Source organism: Xenia sp. Carnegie-2017, unplaced genomic scaffold, assembly GCF_021976095.1.
Source record: "Xenia sp. Carnegie-2017 unplaced genomic scaffold, XeniaSp_v1 HiC_scaffold_20, whole genome shotgun sequence".
NCBI lineage: Eukaryota > Metazoa > Cnidaria > Anthozoa > Malacalcyonacea > Xeniidae > Xenia > Xenia sp. Carnegie-2017.
The window spans coordinates 4,679,588-4,703,953 of NW_025813483.1; the positions used below are offsets into that span (position 1 = coordinate 4,679,588).

The following is a 24,366-nucleotide window of genomic DNA, read 5'->3' on the forward strand; positions in this document are numbered from 1 at the left end:
CTTTACTTCACAAGGACAGAGTTCCCTTTGTTGTGACGTGGTTAATGGTATAAAATGCTGCCTATTAGTATCAACTTAAAGTTGTCAGGAAACTGAAGAGTATTTAAAACATTGTGGAAACTCATTATGCAATATGGCGTCACAAGTTAGATAAAATGAAAAACACAAAATCTTCAATATCTCGAGAAGGAAAAGAGATATGCACGAACTGTTTCAAAAAGTACACTGTCATTTCAAAAGTTCTGGTCATTGCAAACATAAAAATTTTCGTGTCATAAGCGCTTTAAGTAGATTTATAAAACTACGAACCTGAGATGAACTTCCTCATTATCTTTTGTTTTAAATGCGTTCGGTTCATGTTAAGTTCGACGTTTGAACTTATCCTTAGCTTATGAAATAGACAAGGGCAACAATTCGTTCCGAAGTAAGACGTTCATTCATCCCAGCTGCCATACACGGACGGGCTAACATACGGCGAACCAATTGCTACGAAATTCTGCATTTTCCGAAGAGATATTGTTGCTCTCACGTTAAGGAAACGTAAACAGCAGACACAAAATAAATAATCAAAACAATGAGAACATTTAAAAGTATATAAAAACAAAAAAAAACTTTTCAAAATTATTATAAATTAAGAGACTGTTCACATGAGCCCGGCTAACCAGGATTTAGCGAGGCGTGAAATGATTTTGCGTCGTTGAAAGGAGTCAAAACTTCAAGCGTAAAAATTACAACCTTTTCTCAAGCGCCATAATTCATTTTAGATGTAATTTTCAAATCAGGCTAAATTATTTGCTTTCATTATAAAGGTTTTGCAAACTTACAAAGTCAGAGCATAGAGAAATTGCTCAAACATTTTTTGCTGTGAAGTATTTAATCTTTTCCATTTGCAAAAATTATTTAACGCTTCGCTGAATCCCGGTTACCGCGGGCTCATGTAATCAGCCACTAATGTGCAGTTTAAAAGAAAAGTTAATGGTCAACTTTAAGTATAGATACAGATATTTGTGTATTACTTTTTGCGTTAAATACAATTGACATTATTTCATATTTTAAGGATGAATAGGCCTGTAGAGTAATGTCGTCACATACTTCTCCCGATATCTTTGAGTAGTGCTAAGAACAGTAACCCCTTCCTAAAATACAAAACATTTAATAATTATGCTTAATATTTGTCAAAGTATGGAGGTGAGTTGGATTGTGTTCGAAGATTGGATTAATGGATGTTTAATACAAGATTGGCTTATCCAGTGTCCACCTCAATCTCGATTCAAAGTGTTAATTTGCACTTCCAACCTTTAAAGATCTTTGTTTTTTCATAACCGATAATGATGGTATTTGAACACACGGGTCTATTTTGACCCTTTAAGCAGGTCACTGAAATAAAACTATTTTTAGGAAATAAAAGATGTTTACTGTGTTTGCACGGGTTTATGCAAACCAATGAGACTTTTAGGAGAACTCGAGAACAGATCAGTGCAAGCCTGAGACCAAAGGTCGAGAGTTGCTCATGCTCGAGAGTTCTCACAAACGTCTCAGAGGTTTGCATAAGCCAGTGTAAACACGAAAAAATCTTTTATTTCTTTTATAAAATAACAATAATGTGAAAAAGACAAATACTATAATTTTTGCTCTAAAATGTATTTGTGATCGATTTGCAAATTCTCTTTGACTGATTAATTGTTTTGATTGGTTGAGCTCAGATATGTTTCGCACAGGCTAAGGCAAACACGCCTCTAGACCAATCACCGCACGCGTTTTATTGTGTTTATTTTATAATACATAATATTTATTTAGAAGCAAGCCACTCCATGATAACGTATCATCATCAGAGACGGACAGGCCTATAAGTACACAGGGAAATTCCCCAGTGTACCCCTTACTTACATTATCTTAATTCTTTACGCCTTTACGCTTATCTTAGCCTTGTTTTGTGTTCGTTAAAGGCAGCGAGCCATATTATTTTAAGAACAAGCGACTAGACGAGTTGAAGTTGCCATAACTCAAAAGTGTATGGTGTATCAGTAGCGGGTATTTTTTAACTTTTGAAGACAAATGTTGACCAGTAGCGATGGTCTTACGATAAAAAACATTACTGTGAAAAACGTGTGAAAAATGCTACGTGTCAAAAACGTGTTAAAAATTTGTCGAAAACGTGTGAAAAACGTGTGGTATCTTATTCCAAAGCATTAGTTGTAAGCTAGTGATTTGGACTAGGTTAGCGCTTAAAACATGTCGCAGTTCGCAAAAAATCGGAATGTGCAGAATCTTATTTGTCGTTTCATAAGTCATCTAGTTTGCGTTTTTAAACTGTAACTTCGTGGCTGTCAACAGCACGTGTACTTTTAAAACCCCCCTCCTCCCCTCTACAAGCAGCTAAGCCTGCAAACAGCGCCCTTCGTGAGTTTTACCGGCGAGTCATGCAGGGTTCGGTCTGCCCCTGATCATAACAATTACATACTACAACATACTATCGTACAATAAATCAAAACTTTTGTCTAGGGTTGCATAATAGAAAAACATCTGTAAGTGTTAAAATATATGATTGGCCATCATTCTTAACTTGGGTAATGTAATAACCTTCATCACGACTTAATTTCTGCCAACAGCTCACTACTGTCCAATTTTGATGGACAAAACGAGTTCTTGCGAAACACGGCTAGTGGAGTTAAACACGGCTAGAATCACTTGGAAATCACAAGTACAAATTATAACTCACCTTAATGGAGAGTGCATAGAGATGATTTAAAGAGACATGGTGAGGTTCTTGAAGAATAGATGGTTCATTAACATCAATGGCGTCCTTATTTAGAATCACATTAAGGAGATGAGGAGGCAATGTGGGGGGCACACTTGCATGCATACCGTCTTGAATGACAACTGGGTTATGGTGCGAGGGTATTAACTGAGCATATGACCCTGGGGGGGATGAGACAGTGATACCTGAGCCAGATTGTCGGTCATCGTCGTCTAACGCTTCCATCTTTTCGAAATCTGATTTCTTTACTGAGATGTTGTTACGACCGCCAAAATTATCATTTGTCGTAGGCTGAAATGTGGTAAACGGGAAATGAACTTGATGGTTTTACATAGTTATCCTTATACACACTGCATGATTTGTAGCAGTCCTTTTATTGGAAAGTGTTCATTTGATTTTTATCAATTTATGGTATATGAAACTGGTGAAGCTAAAAGTAAGTAAAGTTTGTAAAACATAAAGTAGCACAAGGTCAATTTACTTAATCATTCAAGGTTTGTACAGCTGATTCTAGCCAAGTATTTTCATCAAGAACGACTTGCTCGATGCAAGTGACGTTGAAACTTGATTTTTTATATACACTAGTCTAATATTTTCATCACAAGTGATTGTACATTAAAACTTGAAATATTTCAGCCTGATTTAAAATTATAATGTTTTCAGACTACAAAAATCAACAGTGTGCAATCCTTACCGCATTAGGATCATGAACCCAGTGGCCATCAACAAAAAATTTATACTCATGGTCACCTTCATGTAGTTCAATGATGGTGAAAAACTCCCCATTACTGAAATCAAGAACAACCAAAAATTAAGACATTTAAATTGCCAAAAATGCTTTAAATAAAGATAACAATCCTACCTTCCATGAAGAGGAATTCTTGAATTCCATTCATTAAAGCTCCCAGAAAGATAAACAATATTTCCCCCATTCTCCCACTTGAACATTGTGGGCACAGTACGTGGTAAAATACTTGAATCAGAAGTACATTTTGGTATATCTTCCTCTTTGTCATCAGATGATTGGTAATCCATTTGCGAATCTGTGTTGGCTAAGTAAAGTATTAAAATCAGATATTATTAAGACTTGTCAAGAACTTTGTACTGTACTGAATCAACGTATAACCATAGCGAATGCCATTTTCTTCAAAATGAAATCTACGTAGCAATAACAATCATCAAAAATATTATTTAAGACATACATCTCAATCGCTTGTTCATTTCTGATGATGCAAAGTTCTTGTGTCCAGGTTGGAATTCCAAACTTGAGTCAGTGCTTCGCTCGGGTTTTCCAACAACCATCCCCGAGCTACCTTGACCCATTTTAAATCAATTTAATAACACCCACGACACTGCCTGACCACCATAACAAATAACCTGCAACATAAAGTCGTTCATCAATAAATTGCGAAAATTTTACTGCAAGCAAGAAGTCTTGGGTCAGAAAGTAAAAAATAGCACTCACACGTGATGTATAGGAAGGTAATTACCAAAGCACCGTCTAAATATAAAACTGCCTCTCGGTAAGAGTAGCTTCGAAACAAATAATTCCGCCCTTTCTACACCGCCAGCCAATATTTTTCGATGCGACATCACAAACTTGATTACATCCTTCAAACTGATGGAATCTTGCCGACTATGGTCTGTCTATGGATCGCGCCAACGTTATAATATCTCTATAAAAAAAGTATATAGGATTTTTGTCTGTCCTAATACAATGTGGGTGAAAAATGTATTCTGTAGTGGCAATGTTGTAAAACTGTTGAAGAATTGAATGAATTTTGCATTTTTTCTTTTCATAATCACCGCAAGGGAAGAGAGCTCTTTAGTCTTTCCACCCCCCTGGCAAAGGTTACTCGTGAAATGTTTATGTTTAGAAATGTACAATTATCAATGGTGGACACTAAATTCATAAAAGAAAACACTTACCGAAATGGATTACGAATACAAGCGTCAGATGAGCGAAGAACGCGACAAGGTTGAAGACATGTTTGATTACGAAGGCTGTAAAATTGGTCGCGGGACATACGGTCATGTTTACAAGGCCAAAATTAAAACAAAACAAGGCGAAAAAGCGAGGTAAGTTAAAGACTTTGGCTATTCTCCCCATTCCTTCATTTTTTCTTCATTCTATTGCTATTGCTGTAAATATTGATGCTTTTTATTCGAATGTTAGAAGATTTACACTGGTCTGTGACTGATGTTTTATAAATGAGAGATTTGTCTTTGAATCATTTAGCTCGGAAAAAGAATACGCCTTGAAGTTGATCGAAGGAACAGGGATTTCGATGTCAGCGTGCCGTGAAATTGCTGTATGTTCCATGTTGTAGCAGAACTATAAAAATTACGAAATATGTTATTGATTACTAGTTATTGATTTTGTCTTTTAAATCTTTATGAGTTGAGTATACTAAACCCCCCGGCCAAGAGTTTAAAGGGCTGAAACTAATCTTTATGAAACTAATCATCAAATCATTTCCTATATCTAATTTTTTGCCATGATTTTGTGCCTGGGATTCAGCACCACCTTTATAAATCATGCATACAAGAACAACATATGTGCATTTCAAAATTTCTTTTACACTCTTGCAGTTATTACGTGAACTCCACCATCCAAATGTCATATCCTTGCAAAGAGTCTTTTTATCGCACAGTGATCGTAAAGTTTGGCTTCTTTTTGACTATGCTGAACATGACTTATGGGTACAATACATTCTCATTGGATTAGCCAAACCAGCCAATCATGTTGCTTGATTTGGTTAAATTTTTTCAGCATATCATTAAGTATCATCGCAGTTACAAGGCACAAAAGAAACCGTGTCCTGTTGCCAAAGCAACGATCAAATCTTTACTGTATCAAATACTTGACGGAATACATTATCTTCATTCAAATTGGATCCTTCACCGAGATTTGGTATGTTATGACATGGATGTTTTGAAGACATCATGGTTGGGAGAACTTGCTGTTAAGGGTTGCATATCATTTGTGTTTATAGAAGCCAGCTAATATACTTGTTATGGGTGAAGGCCCTGAAAGAGGGACAGTAAAGATTGGTAAAACAGTTCATTGCAACTTCTCTGTAGTTTTCATTTCTCACATTTAATGTGATGTCTTGTCTAGCTGATATGGGTTTTGCTCGTTTGTTCAACAATCCTCTAAAACCTTTGGCTGATCTTGATCCAGTCGTCGTCACCTTTTGGTATCGATCACCCGAATTGTTGCTCGGAGCACGACATTATACCAAGGCAATAGGTATGTGTAGGTTTATATTGTTGTATTGGTATGTATGTGGTGTAGGTATGTATAGGTATGTATAGGTGTGTATAGGTGTGTATAGGTATGTATAGGTTTGTATTGTGTTGGTATGTATGTAGTGTAGGTATGTTTAGGTATGTATAGATATGTATAGGTATGTATAGGTGTGTATAGGCATGTATAGGTTTGTATTGTGTTGGTGTGTATGTAGTGTAGGTATGTATAGGTATGTAGAGGTATATATACATATGTAGAGGTATATATGCATATGTAGAGGTATGTATAGGTGTGTAGAGGTATATAGAGGGATTACATGTTATCCTTGCAACCTATATAAATTGTTAAATGATAAGAATTTTGGATATTAAACTGTTTGAAATATTATTGATTCCATTTTGTCATTTGATTGCATAGATATATGGGCAATAGGTTGTATTTTTGCTGAGCTTTTGACATCGGAGCCAATTTTTCATTGTCGACAAGAGGACATAAAGACAAGCAACCCCTACCATAAAGAACAGTTGGATAGAATATTTCAAGTGATGGGTTTTCCACAAGGTAAGAGATGATAATGCAATATAAGTTCATATAAAATTTAACTTGTACCCCACAAGCTGGCTTGCACACCTGGTTAAAAATTCTATGTACTTAGAATCCTGTTTAGGATCCTAACTGGATCGTAGAGGTCTTATAGGATGCTGGTAGGATCTTGTATGATCATACAAGATCCTGCACAAGGATTTCACCAGAGCATCCATAATACATTGGGTCTCTAGGTGATAGATAAACGGCAAATATGACATTGAAGGATATTCGTTCACTTTTAGAGAGAGATTGGGAAGATATAAAGCGAATGCCAGAACATCCAACGTTAATGAAAGATTTCAAGAAAAACAGGTAAACCTTCACTCTCTCGATGGTAAATTGTAAAGCTGCCATCATTGTCACAAGTCGTATTGTGCTTGTGTAGTTACAGTACATCTCAGCTTTCATCTTACATGGAGAAATACAAAGTACATCAAGAAAGTAAAGCATTTCAGTTGGTAAGCTTCACTTTCTAGAATATTTGTCAATTGGTGAAAATAAATCTGGAATATATTCGTTAAATCGTATGAGTGTCAACCTTCTAGAAAAGGCCTTAAAAAGATTTCTGATGTGTGATTGGAAATCACAAATCACGTTTAATACGCTCATGACTGAAGACATCTTTGCTATCGTTTGACACATTACTTCACCGATGATTACATATGTTTAAAAACCGTTTTTACATTGCTATCAATTTTTCTCTTTTTCCATTCATATATACATGTCTTTTGGAATGTTTCAAACGTCAAACTTTACATCAGCCGAATGCATTTAAAAACAATGCGATGAAATTCCTCATTATATCTTACAAGTGATGGGCGATTATCGATTACTTGGTATCGATACCAAGCCTAATCCTGAAGTAGTTGATACTACGTCGTATCGAAAAGGACTTCGATTACTTTTAAAATTTCATTATTATGTAAGTTTGTCTTCCTTTTCATTATTGGTTTTGACAAACATGTTGTTTTTTCTCTGTTTTATTATTTTAATATTTTATTCAGTTTTACTAATCAATACACTTCGAGATCTCGCCTTCAGAGTAATAACATGTAACCAATTTTTTCAATTCGAATTTATACAGCTTCTGAAAATTTATCGTTACGCTTAATAATGTTAAGACAGTTTGTAATTTAAGACAAGAAAAATAAAGATTTCGTCGTATTGTTGAAGTATATAAGGCCACACTTTAGCAAATCCATTATCAGATCTTTATCAAGTGACTCAGACGTTTATTTTCGAAATTGGAGAAAGTAATTGCTTTAGTAATCGATACCTCGATACTTTTTAAAAAAAGTAATCGGTATCGTATCGTATCGATGCTAGCGGTATCGCCCATCACTACTTAAAAGATTCCTCTTTAGAATTAGCGCGTCGCGATAAAGCTATGGGGGAATGGCTCTAGCATTGAAACATGTTCTTTTTTGTAATAGCTCAGTCGTCTACTTGTGATGGATCCGAATAAACGAATGACGGCCGAGCAAGCTTTACAAGATGGTTACTTTAGGGAAGAACCATTACCACTTTCAGAGTATGTCCTTTTATTTACTGAAAAAAGATGGATGGTATATTGCACTAAAGCGTTGAATATAATGGACAATGTACGTGTTATTCTCTGATCACGTGGTGAACTACGTAATCATTTCTACCTTTCAGTGCATTTGGACCAGATCCAATACCGTATCCCGTGCGAGAATTTATAAACGAAGAAGATGAAACAAAATCAAACAAGGTAAGTCGTTAAACTATAAAGCTTTCGTAGGACATACATGCCCTGTACCGTTAGGAATTTTCTTGTATCTTGAAAAGCTGTAGAAATCAAAGCTGTATTCAAGTACGTAGAACAACTTTTGCTTTACGTTTTACGATGTGGATGATCCGCAAACTTGGAAATCCGTTTGCTCATGTAGTAAAACTTGTCATAAACTGTCAGGACTTACGCCGTTATATTTAGACTACGTTATCCTTATAACATGTCTGTTTTGTCTTATGTATTCTATGGATCATTTTAATAGACGCATCTTTTTATGACTGCCAGGCTGATTAACAGTAAAATCAAATAAATAGATAAGTTTTAGAACTTAAGATTTAGGTTTTAAAAATCAAGATTTAGGTTTTAAAAGTCAAGATTTAGGTTTTAAAAGTCAAGATTTAGGTTTTAAAAGTTAACACATTTTGCCATTTGCTACATGATTTTACGTTTTACTTAGGCTGGTAGTAAACAAGGCAATCAAGATCATCCAGCCAACAAGAGAATGCGTACATCTGGGGGTAATCATGGACAAAAGGGACACGCGTCGTTTACTTATCAGACATCAAATAATCACAATCCTCACCAGCAATCCCACAATAATCAACAAAACAATAGAACTAGCAACAATCAACGTCCACTAGGACTATACAGTTCTCCCGCTAACCAGTTCTTACCACAGCGTCGATTTTAATGAACGGACATGAAACTCTCTTGAAAGAGAATTACCAATCGTTTACTAGTCGAAGTCAGGGGGGGTAGAATATTTGAGACTGCGATGACCGTCTGCGTCATAATTTATTTAAAAAATTATGTAAAAATACCTCATATAAATTTTTAAAGTCTCAAATAAACATTTTTAACAGACTCGCCAGTTGGCCTTAAAAAAATGATTTTGGCCTCTTCGAAATCCTTTTGCGTGAGAAAACAAATAGTTAGATGGTCCAAAGTGATTTTTATCCTTTTTTTTTGTCCTTTCAAATGTTGTTACCCCATTTTTAAATGTTATAAATTTACTCAATACTTGACTGATAGACTTGCTGTCGTGCCATTGTTACCCTTTAAGATCTTTAATCTCAAAATGTAATAAGAGAATATTCAAATAATGGGTGATGACAGGTTATGTGTTATGGTTAGTGTTCTTTGAAAACTTTCCATTTTGCATTTTGTAGCATTATTTTAGAATGATATCTAGGCCTGTTTCAAACGTCATTTTGTAGTATTATTTTAGAATGATGATATCTAGGCCTGTTTCAAACGTCATTTTGTAGCATTAGTTTAGAATGATGATATCTAGGCCTGTTTCAAACGACATTTTGTAGTATTTTAGAATGATGATATCTAGGCCTGTTTAAAACGTCATTTTGTAGCATTAGTTTAGAATGATGATATCTAGGCCTCTTTCAAACGACATTTTGTAGTATTATTTTAGAATGATGATATGTAGGCCTGTTTCAAACGACATTTTGTAGCATTATTTTAGAATGATGATATCTAGGCCTGTTTCAAACGTCGCATTTTACATGAGCCGAATGCATTCAAAACAATACATAAAAAAGAATCTCATTTTCTTTTGTTTTAAATGCATTCGGCGAATGTAAGATGAGACGTTTGAAACAGGCTTTATGATGAAAATAGAATCACAAGATCAGTCAACAAAGCAGAATAATCAACACCTCCTTCAACAAACATAGAATGTATTGAAATAATATTCTCTCGGAGGTAACATACAGACTTTTACACAAGTCTTTTTATGAAGGCAATGGTTTTTCCAAAATGCATTAAATCCAAATGTACTTTCCTCAATTCAGTGAAGCCTCCATGGCCGTTGTTATTTTCTTTATCTTTGTCGATATAGACATATCTACGTACTTATCTGCTATGTTAACGATCATACCACCAATAATTGCCGGATCGATCTAGCAGTGCAAAATAAAATCATCAGGATTGCTCGTAAAAATGACAGAATTTAGTGAGAGTTTTGAGGAAATATTATCTTCTCACGCATATCCGGGAGTTTTTGCAGCCAATCCGCAGCAAGCTTGACATTTATTACATTCATAAAAAAACAGCTAATACAGATATCATTACATCGGCTAAGAGTCCCTGCTCCTAAGAGTTGCAGCCTAAAACTGAACAGTCTTAGTTACCAATATACATATTTCTATATTGTTCCACCCGGGTGGACGGGTGGTACTCTAGTCAAGCTGTGCGGATGCAACAACAAATTGTGCTAAATATAACCTACACTACCCGCCATCACCGATTCACAATCGGCTCCCTAGGGTGTGTGAAACATTTTCCGCCTTTTTTGTTCCTCAGTCGGCGGAAAATAATACATTAGTCGTAACGGATGAGTGAAACACACATTTCTTTCAAAAAGACGTTAATACATACGAAGCATGCGGGGGAGGGGGGGTTTGGTCAAGATTGCATGTATGACGTCATCTTTCCTCGAAATATACGCTCAAAAGCACAGAGTATAGGTAATGTCTACAGCCGGCAAAACAAGTACGATAAGCAAATACAAGTCAAATATGATAAACTTTGTAGGTGATATCTAAACAGTGTTGTGTTTATTGAAGAAAAATTTCTGGTCATGTGTACATGAACGCATACATGAAATGAATGTAGAGGTACAAATTATTTGTCATTGGAGCTATTTGTCATTTGTCATTGGCAGAAAGGTAGGTTGTAAGAGCAGAAAGGTAGGTTGTATTCACATCTTTTTGGCAGAAACGTAAATTTTACTCTTCCCTGAACAATTTCAACTAATATATTCTTCCATATAATATTTCATATTCTTCCTTTTTCTACAGTTCTTTAAGCAATAATTGTACACACATGAAAACACAACATCCTAAACTGACGTAATACACAAACCTTTGTCTCAATTTTAAGAGTTTCATCTGGTTTAACAAAACTCTTCAAGGACTGCTGCAATTCTCTCATGTTTGAAGCATCCAATGGTTTAGCTGTGGTCACCACACAAGGAACCTCCTTGCGATGAGCAGACATAATTTGCATGTAAGCTTTGAGGACATTGCTCGACAATGAAAGTCTGTTATTCTCTGCCAAGGCACCTGGTGAATAAAACTCAAGTCTTACAATACAACACAAGACTTTAACAATGCTTTTATACCCTTGAGAATAAATAGTAAACAAGTGGGCGGCAGGGTATGAAATTTGCATGAACATATCCTGATATCCACAAGAGTTTAATTTACTTGTATCCCGTGAGGTAGCCAGCCGCAAATTTGGTCCTACTATGTTAATTTTTCTGTCTTCACTCACTGTAAAACAACAGATCTTTAAAGAAATGAACAATGTCAATGATCTAAAATTTACATAGCGCAGCCAAAACTTGCGGGCTGGCTACGCTTGCAGGCTGGCTACGCTTGCGGGCTGGCTACGTCACTGCTTGTATCCCAATGCTCCGATACCCCAATTTTCGATAACGGGACAGGAATTAACGTTTTTACTGGTCTCGTATTTTGATTCATCATGTGTTAGTGCTGTAACACATGTCCAGTAGGTAGGTATCCATGATAAGCAGATACAGAATTAAACTGTAATAATTAAACAACATTTCAGTAAAAAATAAATTTCTGAGTGGAAATTCCTTTGCAGATTCTGAAAGGAACTTCTATGATAATAATAATCTGACGAAAGACCAAACATAGATTATGTTGTATCTGACTTTGAACTAAGAAAAACCAACTTGTTATGTATCCATACTTGCAATACTAGATTATTGGAAGGGATAGTTGGTATACAAGATTATCGGAAGGGATAATTGGGATACTAGATTATCGGAAGGGATAGTTGGTATACTAGATTATTGGAAGGGATAGTTAGTACACTAGATTATCGGAAGGGATAGTTGGTATACTAGATTATCGGAAGGGATAATTGGGATACTAGATTATCGGAAGGGATAATTGGGATGCTTGATTATCAGAAGGGACAATTGGGATAGTAAATCATCAGAAGAGATACCAAATTCTAAAACACTGATATTCATCCATGTGTATACTTTAAATTCAAATTTCACACCCTGAGAGCTCTGTTGCTTATGTTTGAGAGGATATTTTAAGAAAGAGAAAAATTTCAGTGTACATTATGTTAATTCAGTAAAATGGCTCTCCAGTGTGCTCAAATAGTTCAACATGTATGAATATATAATCTGAAGGTTAAATTGCAATTGATGACTGCATCACACATGTTAATGATAAATGACAAAATCTATGAAATTGAAGAGAATGAAAAAATACATTGCAGCATCAAATACAAGGTTAATATTTTTGAACACATTAGGAACATATATTCAATACAAACCAAAAAGATTGATAGTAAGATCGGAGAACTTCAATTTCTTGAAGGCATCCTGAAGCGCACCTAAAACAAAACAACATCATTACAACACACATTTTGGACAAGAAAAAAGGTGGGAGAAGGGTGAGCATGGTGGGTCTGAAGGGAGTGGTGAAGGGTGAGGTTGGGGGTAAGTGAGGGAAAGTTTGAGGTTGGGGGGTTATGGAGGAAAAGGTGGTTGGCCATTTTTTCACTTACTTTGCTTTTTGATTTTATTCAATGTAGGATCTTTCAAAAAGGCAGAAAGTTTGGGATCAGTCTTAAGTAAACCCTAAAACAAATATGAGCCACAATACTATGTACATTGCTTTTGCAATTGATTTTGAATTTCAAAAACAGGAATTTACATGAATAAAATATTTTGTAAAAAAATCTGAGCTTCACAACCGACCAACCACACAACAACTTTAACACAACCTTCACATAAAAACATCAAAATAGAAATCAAAGCAAAATATATGTACCTCAATCTTAACAAGTTCTCCTTCAACTTTCTCCAATTGTTTGCTCTTTGAAGCAGCAGAGTACAACGCATGCGCATAACGTCCTTCAATACCAAATACCTTCACTGGAGCCTATTTATCAAAAATAATATTTTATACTGACATAAGATACACTTTCAATTTTCAAACACAACATGTCATAAGAAAGACTGATTGCATAATCTTTAAAGGAGAAGCACCATGCTCTAACTGTTGTCGCAGTGTTTGATGTAATAACTTGTCATTTGTAAAATCAACTAAGTTAAATATCAAAGCCAGTAAGTTTTTAAAGAGCCATTTAATGCATAAAATGAAATATTTATTTAGTGTAACGTTTCGTCTTGACTCTCAAGACATCATCACACAAACCCTCTATACACTTAATTCAATATTGTCTGATGATGTCTTGAGAGTCAAGACGAAACGTTACACTTTTAAATAAATATTTCTTTATTATGCATTAAATGGCTATTTTAAAAGCACTTTGCTGGGCTTTGATATTTATATTTAAAGTTTGCTTTCCGCCCGGTATATCCATGGTCACAATTCTAAGTTAAATAAGTGTAAATCATAAATGTACTGTCTGTAATGTCGCGTATATAAAGCGTATAGATCGACAATGAAGCATATAAAACACAAAAACGGAGCATTGAATCCTTCCATACCTTTACTTGTGATGTTTTAGCCACATTAGTGCTGAATAAGCGCAGCTAAAAATTATAAAGGACAAATCAGTGAATTCAATATAAATTCATAAACAACGCGATAAATTGAACGAAATTCCGACGAAAGCAAGTATAAAAGTTAGCAAACAAAAGACCACGAATTTATGTAAAACGTTAACTACCAAATAATACACAAATCAATCAATACAATCCATCTTTACCGAAATTAATCCAGCTTTCTGTACAGTTTTCAAGCCGGTGAAACTCGCCATCTTGAAATTCCTGGTCGTTCCCAGACTCCTACTCCAACACGAGAGAAACGAGAGTATGACGTCACACAAACAGTTTTGTTTGCTTTGCGTTCCACTTTTACTTTGCAAAACTTTTTAAAAATAATATTTCGATGAAAAATAACCAATTTATAAGTCCGATAAATACACCGAAGCGTTTCGTGCTTATATTAATTTCATTTTAATTCATGTATATTTTGACCACTTGGAAAATTTGTTTTGACAAACATTAACTTTGGGAACTTTTTCACGTGGTGTTTCCACTGTCGTTTTCACACAATTCAGAGCATTTTGTCGAGAATTTCCAGATAAAAATATTCATTTTGCATTCAGCCCTCCTCCCAAGTTGTTGTCATCATTTGAATGAGAAATTTTCTTCCTTTCATTCACATTAGCTCTCAACTTTTCTTTTCTTTTATTTGATTACTATTGCATTTATCAAAAACATCCGTTCAGTTGTGAAAGAATGATCATTGTCGTCAAAATTTCCATCTTCCACTTCAACAATATCTGTAAAAATTTAAAATTGAAACCACTAAGGCCTATGATGTTTCTTTAAATTTGACTGAGGGGGGTGGGGTAGTCTTAAGGTGCATATGTAGTTCACAAATAGAAATTTGAAACTCTAATAAGTAAAATAACAGTACTATGATGTATTTCAAATTAAAATATATTTAGAAATAAGCCATTCAACATCATTCCACCTCTACACGAAGAACTATTGCATGAAAGACAATTTATACAACAAACAAAATTAGCATACTAGTGTTTATTGATGCCTTCTTCTCTCCAATAAATTTTTCCCATTTACTTTCTTTCCTTCTGACAAAGAATTCATTGGTGGCTTCTTCCTCAAAACATAAAACTTCCCCACTATTTTCTACATATTCTTCTTCAAGTGCTTCTTGCTCCAAACTTCCTTTCATCATATTCAATTTCTGCACAACATGTCTGCATTCTTTACCATTTCCTTGAGCAAAGATTTTTTTGAAAGATTGCTTTTCACCACAAACTTTACATGTCCATTTCTTTCCTTTTTTGACCTTGTACAAAAACGAAATATGTACTTTTGACAGTAGATGAGTTCACAAGAGTGACTGAGTGGAAATGTTGATTATTTGAATGATTGTACTAGTATGTTTTTCTGTTGATTCTTGAACAGTTTTAGAAATAGAACTGTGCTATTTTAACAGTTAAATAAAAAAAGCGAACTGGTTTTGAGCTTTCTAACAAGTCAAGATTTAGCAAGAGGCTAAAAGCGCTCATTCCATAATATATCCATTGACCAAGACAGCTAAAATGGCTCATTTGAGCAACGTACCTGTTGTCCTTGGAATGTCTCACAGGAAAAACATCTCACAACGCAAATTTCTACCATATTTCTACAAAAAACATTGAGTTAATAAAGAAAACAAATACATATTTTGATATTTATATTTAAGATATTGAAGATCTCTATTTTGAAAATGGCGCGTCGGAGACTCCCGGCAAAACGAACCAATCACGAGCTATCCCGAAAACAAATCGCAATTTATAATTTATTATCTAGTTTACAATTCATCTTTGGTAATGAATAAGAGCGACAGTTATTTATGTCAATAAGATTGGAAGATACGTCGAAAAGGATCGGAAAAAAGTCTATGGAACGATGTCTAACATGTGTAAGGATTATTCATCTCTTTCTTTGGCTAGTGTAATAACTCAAATTAAATGAAACATTCATGTTATAACTCAAGTGATTTAAAATCTGGTCATCCGACAATCGGACGTCATGCTTATTATACTAAATGTTTACGTTTATATAAATTAATTATTTTTCGTGAGCTGGTAATCATGTAACAAACATTTATTATATTTTGATTATCGTTGAATGAAATAGCAGTTAAACGCTCTCTTTTAGCGAATCTAGGTAAAATTGAAAGTTAACGTTTTGTTTTCATAAAATTGCTATGTTTTGTGAAAAAATGAATTGATAAGTTGTTAGCTTAAAATTGCGCTTTAATTGTAACATTTTCATTTAAATTAATTCAAAAACTGTATGTCAACAAGTTTTCTGTTCAAGTCTTTTTTATTACCAAATTGTGTTGTCCTCTGGTTGTTTAGACTCAGCTGTACATGGTGACTCAACGCATCGCCAAAATCCACATAATTTTTACCTCGGCAATCGAAATGAAGAAACAGTAACTAACTATGAGCAATACTGTATCTACAATTCTCGTCCTCTTCATCCTCAAGCTGCAACACCAGGCACCATGTTCAACCAGCGAGCTGGTTTCCCTAGCAACCCTTCATGGTCTGTCAACAATACAAACATTGCAAGTACTTTGATTGATCAGATCCAAGCGAAGAACATTTTGCTCGTGAAGAACAAGGATGTCATGGAAAAGTAAGTCTCTGTCTTTCAAGAGAATATATATATAATTTTTAATGTCAATGATGCAGTGATTTTTGATACATGTGCGTGTGGAGGTGTTGGTCCTGAAAATGTAGAAAACCAAAAAATACATGTTATTATCAATTGTCAATGCCAACCTGGTTTATTTGTTGTTTGGGGGAGGGTTGATGCCAGAACATGATACTTAGATAGTACTGTTTTTAATATTTTGACTTGTAAAATGAAGCCCATAGCTTTGAATGTATTTTACCATAAGAGGAGGGGAGGGAAAGGGAGGGGAATGGTTTCTACTTCCTCTGCCTTCCTGTCAGAACTGTTGCACATCAATGACATACTACCTCCTGCCAAACAGTGCATTTGATTATGAATAAAAATAGACAATAAAAAAACTTCTTATAGACACTATAGAAACTTACTATAGACACTATAGAAACTTGAGATTGAAATCCATACTATATGTGTGTACAGATTTCACAATAAATCTAGCAAGAAATTTCTGCTTTTGGCAAAAATGTATTCCTTAACTTCTCTTACAATTCATCTTGATTGTCTCTTGTATCATATTCATATGATCATATATGTCACAGAACAGGTTTAGATCAAGCATGATAATTGTTTGTTTTGCCATATGCACTTGGCAAAAGTTTACTGGAACATATGAAAATTCTGAAGCAGAAATATCTCTTTAGTAGAATTTTTTCAATTAAACGTATCTCTGCTTACAGGTACATTGATTTTGCATTCTCCGAGAAAAGTTTACCTCAAAAATTTTCCGTCATTTACAAAATTACAGGCAGTCGACATACATAGCGAAACTTGAGAAACAATTGGACGAAAGAAATTCTAATGATCTCCTGAGGAAATTGCAGGATCGGGAGAGAGATGTCGAGCATTTGCGTGCAAGACTTGAAGCTGAAACTGCTCCAAAATACGAAGTTGAGAAATTAAGGAGAAATTTAGGGTATGCACAGTTAACTTTTGGTTAGCTTTCGACGAATTACTTTCTACCGATTAATTTCTTCGTTCAGCGATGCCGAGTACGAATTGGAAAAGTTTGAAAAAGTTCTTCAAGAGACTTTAAATGAGAAGTCTGCCGAGGCAAAAAAAATATCAAGATCTGGCAAGTTATTAAAGTTAATTTAAAATATTGAGTATAAAATATGAGTTTTTGCATCTGTTAAGTGAATGGTACAAAAAAATATCAAGATCTGGCAATTTATTAAAGTTAATTTAAAATATTGAGTATAAAATTTGAGTTTTTGCGTCTGTTAAGTGAATGGTACAAAAAATATCAAGATCTGGCAAGTTATTAAAGTTAATGTAAAATATTGACTATAAAATATGAGTTTTTTGCATCTGTTAAGTGAATGGTAGTATAGTTAAATATCAGTTAACATCAACAGTCCTTCTCAGGACTCTACTAACCTGGACGATCTAAATCTACAAAAATGTAATTGCATGAAAGTAATCATGAAAAGAGGAATCACTTTTAATTTAGATAAATGCGAAGGATTTAGAACTTGAAAAAACGAAGAGAGAAATCAAAAGACTGGCCGAAGAGAAGAGTGAACTAACGTACGAAATGATTGTTTGTTTGTGCTTTAATGCTTAGGATTTTATTCGTATTTTTCTCGATTTTAGGATGAGAATCGAGAATCTGGACAAATATGTCGGGGATTTGCCGACGTCTGACGAATTTAGGAAGCTACGAAATAAAGTATCATTTCTAGAGCTATTTTTGTTATGAAACATCGTCGTATTAAATTTCAATTGAAAGAAATTCAACCTTCGCTGTCATTTTCTCTAGTCTAAACATTGGAAACACCTTTGTTGTAAACTTCAAGAACAGATTAAGGAGAATGAAGAAAAATTTACTTCCGGTCGCAAAGATCTTGAAGAAAGGTCGGAAAACAGCCAGCTGTTACAAAGGAAACGACTGTGTAGCTAACCCCGCTAACGCATTTTGTTGATATATTAAATGTCTCAATTTAGGCTTTGAATGCCGACAGATTTGAAACGACTGTGTAGCTAACACTGCTAACGCATTCTGTTGATATATTAAATGTCTCAATTTAGGCTTTGAATGCCGACAGATTTGAAAGAGAAAACTTCGATTTAAGACGCATGGTGAAAAGGTTTGCACATTTTCTTCCTTATTTTACTCAGATATTTTTGGTTCTATGTATGGTTTGTTTCATTTCATTGTTGCTCCTGTTGTTGTATTTAGTCTTCAGGATAAAATGAAGAACGACGATGCTCACTCCAAGGCGTTGGAACTGGAACATGTTATGTTTGAAAATGAAAGACTTCAGGCAGATATAGAAAAAATGGAAAAGGTTTTTCAATCATTCTTTATAACGAGGATTTTCCCATCAGCCACCTTTATCCAATTCGCCGACTTACGTAATTTTCCTATCTAAAACCGTCCCAAATAGCCCTAAATCACGTAAAGCCGTTTATAGCCATCTTATACACAGTATAATGATATGTAACTGTATTTGCAACTTGCTCTTTCTATCTTACCAACAGCTCATCAACTTACTCTTGATAAAGGCTACTGCGCATGCTCTGATCATTAATCTCTTCCTTATATCGTTTCATATTGTTGTAGTTGATCAATGAAAAGCAGAGGAAACAAAAACAGTTTTATCTTCAATCCCAAGAATCACAGAAGAAATTAGAGCAACGTTTGTCGCAAGAAGAGGTTAGCTGAGGAAAGCGAGAGATAGTGAGCGATGTTCAATGATACTGTAGGACAAAATTCAAAAATTATAATTTCGTATATTTGGGCTCCTTCGTTAAATGCAACTTTGAAGCGTTTATAAATTTTGATGAAATATTTTGTGTTGCTGTTTATTATCTCAAGGATACAGTTGCCGCCTTGCGTGAAGAGATTTCGAAGAAAGAATTAAACATTAGTGAACTTAAAAGTTCTATGAAGCAAGTAAGAGTTAATCGTCTAAAACTAGCTTTCAGGGCTCGCGCTACGCTTTAAACTCCTTAAAAAGCCCTTGAATCAAAATTGCAGTTTGTTAAGAGCACTTGAAAAGCCCTTGAAATAGACAAATGTCAAACTCCTTGAAACCCACTTGAATATTCATTCGGTAATAGTGATTTTCCATTTTTCATTATGATGGCAAATTTGGAACTCCTCTGTCTTTAGTAAGCGTATATGCATGTTACGTGTCTTACATAATTACTTGAAACTGCATAAAACGCTTGCTGACTACCTCAGGGATATAGCCGAATAAATTTGAATTTTACTCCTTGAAAATCGATGTGTTTGACTTAAAAGGTCTTTGAAATGTCCTTGAAATTTTAGTCGGAAAATTAGCCGAACCCTTAGCTTTCTTAGGATGATGCAACACGAAGGGCCTGACCAAACAAAGCATTTGAACTATATAAAGAAGCATTAAATCTAAAGCTATGTTAAATATCCTTACAGTAAAACCTTCAACAGTTTTTGTCTATTTTCTGTAGTTATCGTCACAATGTCAGAATCTCGTAGAAGAAAAGTTGGACATTAACGACAAGCTTAAAAAGGCAATATATTGATGTTATATTTTGTGTTCTTCGAGTGTGTTTCGCAACAGTTAACTCTTTCTTACAGATGCAAATCATTAATACCAAAGAAACCGTTGAAACTAATAGAAAAATATACAAACAGGTACATCAAAGGATCGAGGGTGATAGGAGAGTTTAATCGGCAAACAGTTCTCTATTATGCCTCTTCTTAAACATATCATATGATTTTTTTCCAACAGTTAAGACGAAACGTAAATAAACTAAAGGACATAATGAGATTGTACCAACAGAGAAAAGAAGGAAGAGATTTGGAATTATCTTTACTCTTAGGTACAGCAGGTCAGTTGCAAGTGGTTTTTGATTTTATGACGATTCCAAGATGTCTTATTTTAAAGTAACCGGAGTTTTTAAGCGCCTCTTTTATGTATAATTGATGTGCGCTTGATTCAATCTGTTTCATTGTCTTTTGCAAAGGAATGTTTTTTACTATAGGAAGGAGAATTGATCAGCAATGCTTCTATAATCTATTAAATTCTTGAACAATGATTTTCCCATTTCACAATAATCTCTTGTGAAATATGTTTGTACTGTGTACACTATTCCGCCATTGATCGTTCTCAAATCATAGAAAATTATATGCTATACTGCAATCAACTTTAGATGGTGCTTCTCCGTTTTCAAAAAAATCAAACTACTCAATAGGTGCTGGTGATTCTTTAAGAAACCACGACGAACAGCTGCTCACTGAAGAAGTGAACGAACTATCAAAAGATATTGACGAATTTCAAACGTTTCTAACAGATCAATATGCCGAAGAGCTAGCTAATAATTTAGAAGGCAACTGCACCATGCAATAAAACGATATAAATTTCTGTACCGTTCCTTATGTAGAAGAGAGTATTTTGAAATTTTCTATTTGCTCAACATAAATATACTTAATATATAATTTACTTGCGTGTTAAATTATTTTGTGTAAAAGGTATTTTTCTTTGTGTATAGAAAGTATGTATTTATATCAGAATGTATATGTACACGAAATTAAAATAAAAACAGTTTCCTTCAAACTGTTTACGTGTGACAATATATATATGGATAACGAAAAATTTTGGCAGCATTATCCTTGGCTAGTAAGACTATATTAAACAAAGACTTAGTTATGGTTACAAACTTGAATATTGCTGTGAACAGTGTATTTGTCGTTGTGAATGACAATTGTGTGATTCTTCAAAGAACTGTTAAAAACCAGCTATAAAATTAAAAGTGATACGATGCATTTCGTCAGACTTATTATCACGTGCCACTCTGGTTAGATGAAAACCAAAAATTATATACTTCTGTTTATAATGAAGACGAGGAAAAATTATAATCGTCCAAAACGGGGAGGTGATGTTTAAAACAGGGCTTTAAATTGTCCCAAATCAAGATGAAATTAATAAAGGTGAGAGTAGGCAGAGACAGTACAATAAATTCTATGAAGAAGTCTCAGAAAGTAACGTAACTGAGGTTAACGGCGTTAGAGTGGAAAAACTTAATTGAGCTGACACACAGATGACGACAAATATTAAAATTTATTCATTTATTTTAGTGAAAAGTTTTAAAATGCCCATTTCAATTCATGATTTCAATTTGAAAGAGTTAAGTCGATATACGACAATGGAGCCACAAAAGGATGTAAAAAATTATGAATGTTTAACGTTTCTTTGCCCGACTTTCTTGAACTGCTCCTTGCCTAACTGTATCAAGATCTTGCATTTCTTCTATTCTTCCATGGACAGGATTTCTGTTTTTGTTCCCTTTTCTATTTGTTTTGTTTGATGAACTCGAAGTATCCGAGTCAGTTTTCTTTGCGTTTGAAGATTTTCCTTTGTCATCGGTTGGTGTACGTCTCTTAGGTTCAACGACCCCAGGAAAACTACCTTCCATCTCATCATACGAATTTTCAACAGTATCTATGATACATTTGGCCAGACCTCCATTCTTTAAAATATCCAAGTTTTCGTAATCATAAGTCACAAATATGCACGCTTTCTACAGCCACCGTCCGGTGGATCTTTCAAAATTTCATACAACTTGCGATAGAATAATTTAACTTGCTCTTTCAAAGTTTCCTTTCTTACAGCCTCATTTTCCTTCCAGCGCATTTCTCTTAAAGTGTTTAAAGGCGCTTTAACATATTGTATAGCAAACTTGCGTTTTTTATTGCCCGCTTTCAAATTGTATATTCCAAACGAAAATTTTCTTCGTTTTTGCCCGAAAGGATAAATTTTATTATCGATCTTTTTCAATTCATGATGAGTGTAGCAGTCAACTGGTATGAGTAATAGTAACTTATCACTGTTTAAATTCTTCAACGAACTAGCAGCTTTTTGAAGGCTGGCAGTGAATTTGAGATGATTGATGTAGTAATGCCAGGCTAGTCCGTTCGAAACGAAACTTTGATTTTCTTCTAGAATCGTTGAGATATGAATTTCAGATTGCGTATTTAAATTGAATAACTGCATAACTAAATAACCAATACCAATTCCACTAAATATACACACAAGATATTGAATCTCAACCCAAGACTTGTCGAAACGGACGGCAATTGTTAGAATGATTGATATTACACCCAGTATTATCAGTGGAAATACTAGACCCGAAAAAACTCCACCAAAACAAGCTTCGATCATCTTTGTCCAACTTCCGCCATAACGCTGTTTTTTATGTTTGTATTCTTCAGCGACGAGTGAAAGACGATCAACTAATGTTCTAAGTAAGAAGCCAAACAAACTTAATGCAGTTGAAAATATAATTGGGAACGTTAGAATTTCTTTCCTGGTGAAGTATTTTCCTGTTGTATTTCCCTCTTTCATATAGTATGTACGCTCGAAGTCGTACTCATTGGAATACAAAATAAAACCAAATATTAGAACCAGTGACACTGCAACCAAAGACAAAATATTACAGAAGAAACATATTTTGCTCTCGTCTCACGCTTTTCAGGAAGAGATGTAAAGTGTGTTTTAATCATCGGAGAATTTTCTTGTTCTATGACAGCCATTTTCAATGCTTTACGACTTCCTGTCTCAGCAATACTTGCCCGTAATTGACATCAACATTATTATTGCAAAATCCAAAATTTGTGAATAAATTATTGTAAACTTTGCCGTCAAAGAAATCTCGCGATGTGGTAAAGATATAATACCGTAAAATTCAAACAATTTTTTCTCTCTCTGATGTAGTATTTGTTTTCAAAGATAGTTTTCGTTTAGCCTGCATCGCATTACAATACAACACATACAATTACACACACGATAGCTGCCACGTCATGAGCGGCCAACAGTTTTGCAAGGCTAGTAACCAGGGGGCGGTTGCACGAAGCCTTAATAGTGTTATCCATTGGATAGCAAAAATTTTCAAACTTGTAAAAAAGGTGCTTATATTCTTCTTACCACAAAGAAATTTCGTAATTTTCGAAACAATGTTTTATTTCAGTCATTGCTTAGTTTGAATCTAATACTTTTTGTTTTTTAAAGGTTTTATAAAAGCTTAAAAAAACTTGCTATTCAATGGATAACGCTTCGTGCAACCGGCCCCAGGATTCCAACAATAGGCCAAATTTGTTCTTGAGCCAGCATTCCCTGTTGGATGCAGTGAATTTAGGCAGTTAGCGAGGGTGTTGGCTCCGAGCATTGAGCAAACATTCCTATTGCTTATTATATTTTCACTGAATTTATCATGTAAGAAATAAAAGATGTTTAAAGTGTTTGCAAGGAGACCGTTGGGAGAATTCGAAAGAAGATAAATCCAAGCCCGCGACCGAAGGTCGACAGTTTGCAACTGCTGAAGAGTTCTCCCAAACGTTTCTGAGATATGCAGTTTGTGTTTGCTAGAGGGATTCCAATTTTACGTCTCATTTTCCATTTTGCAGTCTAAAAGCTAAGACATAACGTAAATAAACTAAGAGATAGAACGAGGTTATACCAAAAGAAAACGAAAGAGATTTGGAATTATCTTTACTGTAAGGCACAACAGGTCAGTTCATTGATTTTATGACCATTCCAAGCTATTATACTTTGAAGTAGCCCTTGTTCGAAAGCGTTGCTTAGGTTTTTTTCATGCCTAACTGGTTCATTCTCATTTCTTTGTCCTTCATCATGGAACGTTTCTGGCGATGGGAAAGAGGATTGATCAACAATTCTCTTTTTCACAATTAACAAATTTACAAATTTAACAGCGAAGAAGTATCATTCTTCGATTTTACATCTACACAATCAACTAACCCTTCCCAACATATTCACTCTTCC

The 24,366-nt window shown here is 34.6% G+C and overlaps 6 protein-coding genes across 9 annotated transcripts; 2 read left to right on the top strand and 4 right to left on the bottom strand.

Annotated features, from left to right (window-relative positions):
* Nucleotides 1–984: 984 nt before the first annotated feature.
* Nucleotides 985–4,349, bottom strand: LOC124442683 (5'-AMP-activated protein kinase subunit beta-2-like). Of its 3 annotated transcripts, XM_046993175.1 has the most exons (7): nucleotides 4,224–4,343; nucleotides 3,961–4,135; nucleotides 3,621–3,810; nucleotides 3,453–3,546; nucleotides 2,944–3,049; nucleotides 2,720–2,766; nucleotides 985–1,136 (listed from the first exon to the last, which is right to left on the bottom strand). In XM_046993175.1, the coding sequence occupies exons 2-7, from the start codon at nucleotides 4,079–4,081 to the stop codon at nucleotides 1,053–1,055; spliced, it is 642 nt and encodes a 213-aa protein (XP_046849131.1). In that variant the 5' UTR covers nucleotides 4,082–4,135; nucleotides 4,224–4,343; the 3' UTR covers nucleotides 985–1,052. The 3 variants fall into 3 exon arrangements, with proteins under 3 accessions (XP_046849131.1, XP_046849130.1, XP_046849132.1); XM_046993174.1 differs by having other exon boundaries at nucleotides 2,720–3,049; nucleotides 4,224–4,349; XM_046993176.1 differs by lacking the exon at nucleotides 2,720–2,766.
* A 207-nt stretch (nucleotides 4,350–4,556) lies between these two features.
* Nucleotides 4,557–9,372, top strand: LOC124442274 (cyclin-dependent kinase 8-like). Its single transcript, XM_046992774.1, has 12 exons — nucleotides 4,557–4,837; nucleotides 4,998–5,070; nucleotides 5,351–5,461; nucleotides 5,532–5,672; nucleotides 5,755–5,812; nucleotides 5,880–6,011; nucleotides 6,429–6,572; nucleotides 6,842–6,911; nucleotides 6,985–7,057; nucleotides 8,033–8,130; nucleotides 8,256–8,331; nucleotides 8,810–9,372. Exons 1-12 carry the CDS (start codon nucleotides 4,692–4,694, stop codon nucleotides 9,041–9,043), a joined length of 1,356 nt encoding a protein of 451 aa, XP_046848730.1. The 5' UTR covers nucleotides 4,557–4,691; the 3' UTR covers nucleotides 9,044–9,372.
* Nucleotides 9,373–10,029: 657 nt separating this feature from the next.
* On the bottom strand, nucleotides 10,030–14,164 carry LOC124442275 (ATP synthase subunit O, mitochondrial-like). The gene is made up of 7 exons (XM_046992775.1): nucleotides 14,092–14,164; nucleotides 13,871–13,915; nucleotides 13,188–13,298; nucleotides 12,922–12,994; nucleotides 12,688–12,747; nucleotides 11,233–11,432; nucleotides 10,030–10,268 (listed from the first exon to the last, which is right to left on the bottom strand). Exons 1-7 carry the CDS (start codon nucleotides 14,140–14,142, stop codon nucleotides 10,152–10,154), a joined length of 657 nt encoding a protein of 218 aa, XP_046848731.1. The 5' UTR covers nucleotides 14,143–14,164; the 3' UTR covers nucleotides 10,030–10,151.
* Nucleotides 14,165–14,220: 56 nt separating this feature from the next.
* Nucleotides 14,221–15,649, bottom strand: LOC124442215 (MRN complex-interacting protein-like). The gene is made up of 3 exons (XM_046992698.1): nucleotides 15,482–15,649; nucleotides 14,924–15,203; nucleotides 14,221–14,670 (listed from the first exon to the last, which is right to left on the bottom strand). Exons 1-3 carry the CDS (start codon nucleotides 15,536–15,538, stop codon nucleotides 14,576–14,578), a joined length of 432 nt encoding a protein of 143 aa, XP_046848654.1. The 5' UTR covers nucleotides 15,539–15,649; the 3' UTR covers nucleotides 14,221–14,575.
* Nucleotides 15,650–15,714: 65 nt separating this feature from the next.
* On the top strand, nucleotides 15,715–21,144 carry LOC124442519 (centrosomal protein of 85 kDa-like). 2 transcript variants are annotated; one of them, XM_046993025.1, is made up of 15 exons: nucleotides 15,715–15,821; nucleotides 16,264–16,546; nucleotides 17,349–17,516; nucleotides 17,584–17,675; nucleotides 18,054–18,130; nucleotides 18,197–18,272; nucleotides 18,363–18,456; nucleotides 18,630–18,690; nucleotides 18,783–18,891; nucleotides 19,167–19,259; nucleotides 19,422–19,499; nucleotides 20,036–20,098; nucleotides 20,166–20,222; nucleotides 20,320–20,419; nucleotides 20,741–21,144. In XM_046993025.1, exons 4-15 carry the CDS (start codon nucleotides 17,637–17,639, stop codon nucleotides 20,935–20,937), a joined length of 1,044 nt encoding a protein of 347 aa, XP_046848981.1. In that variant the 5' UTR covers nucleotides 15,715–15,821; nucleotides 16,264–16,546; nucleotides 17,349–17,516; nucleotides 17,584–17,636; the 3' UTR covers nucleotides 20,938–21,144. The 2 variants fall into 2 exon arrangements, with proteins under 2 accessions (XP_046848981.1, XP_046848982.1); XM_046993026.1 differs by having other exon boundaries at nucleotides 20,783–21,144.
* A 485-nt stretch (nucleotides 21,145–21,629) lies between these two features.
* Nucleotides 21,630–23,348, bottom strand: LOC124442520 (stimulator of interferon genes protein-like). The gene has a single exon (XM_046993027.1). It carries the CDS (start codon nucleotides 22,930–22,932, stop codon nucleotides 22,090–22,092), a length of 843 nt encoding a protein of 280 aa, XP_046848983.1. The 5' UTR covers nucleotides 22,933–23,348; the 3' UTR covers nucleotides 21,630–22,089.
* Nucleotides 23,349–24,366: the final 1,018 nt, after the last annotated feature.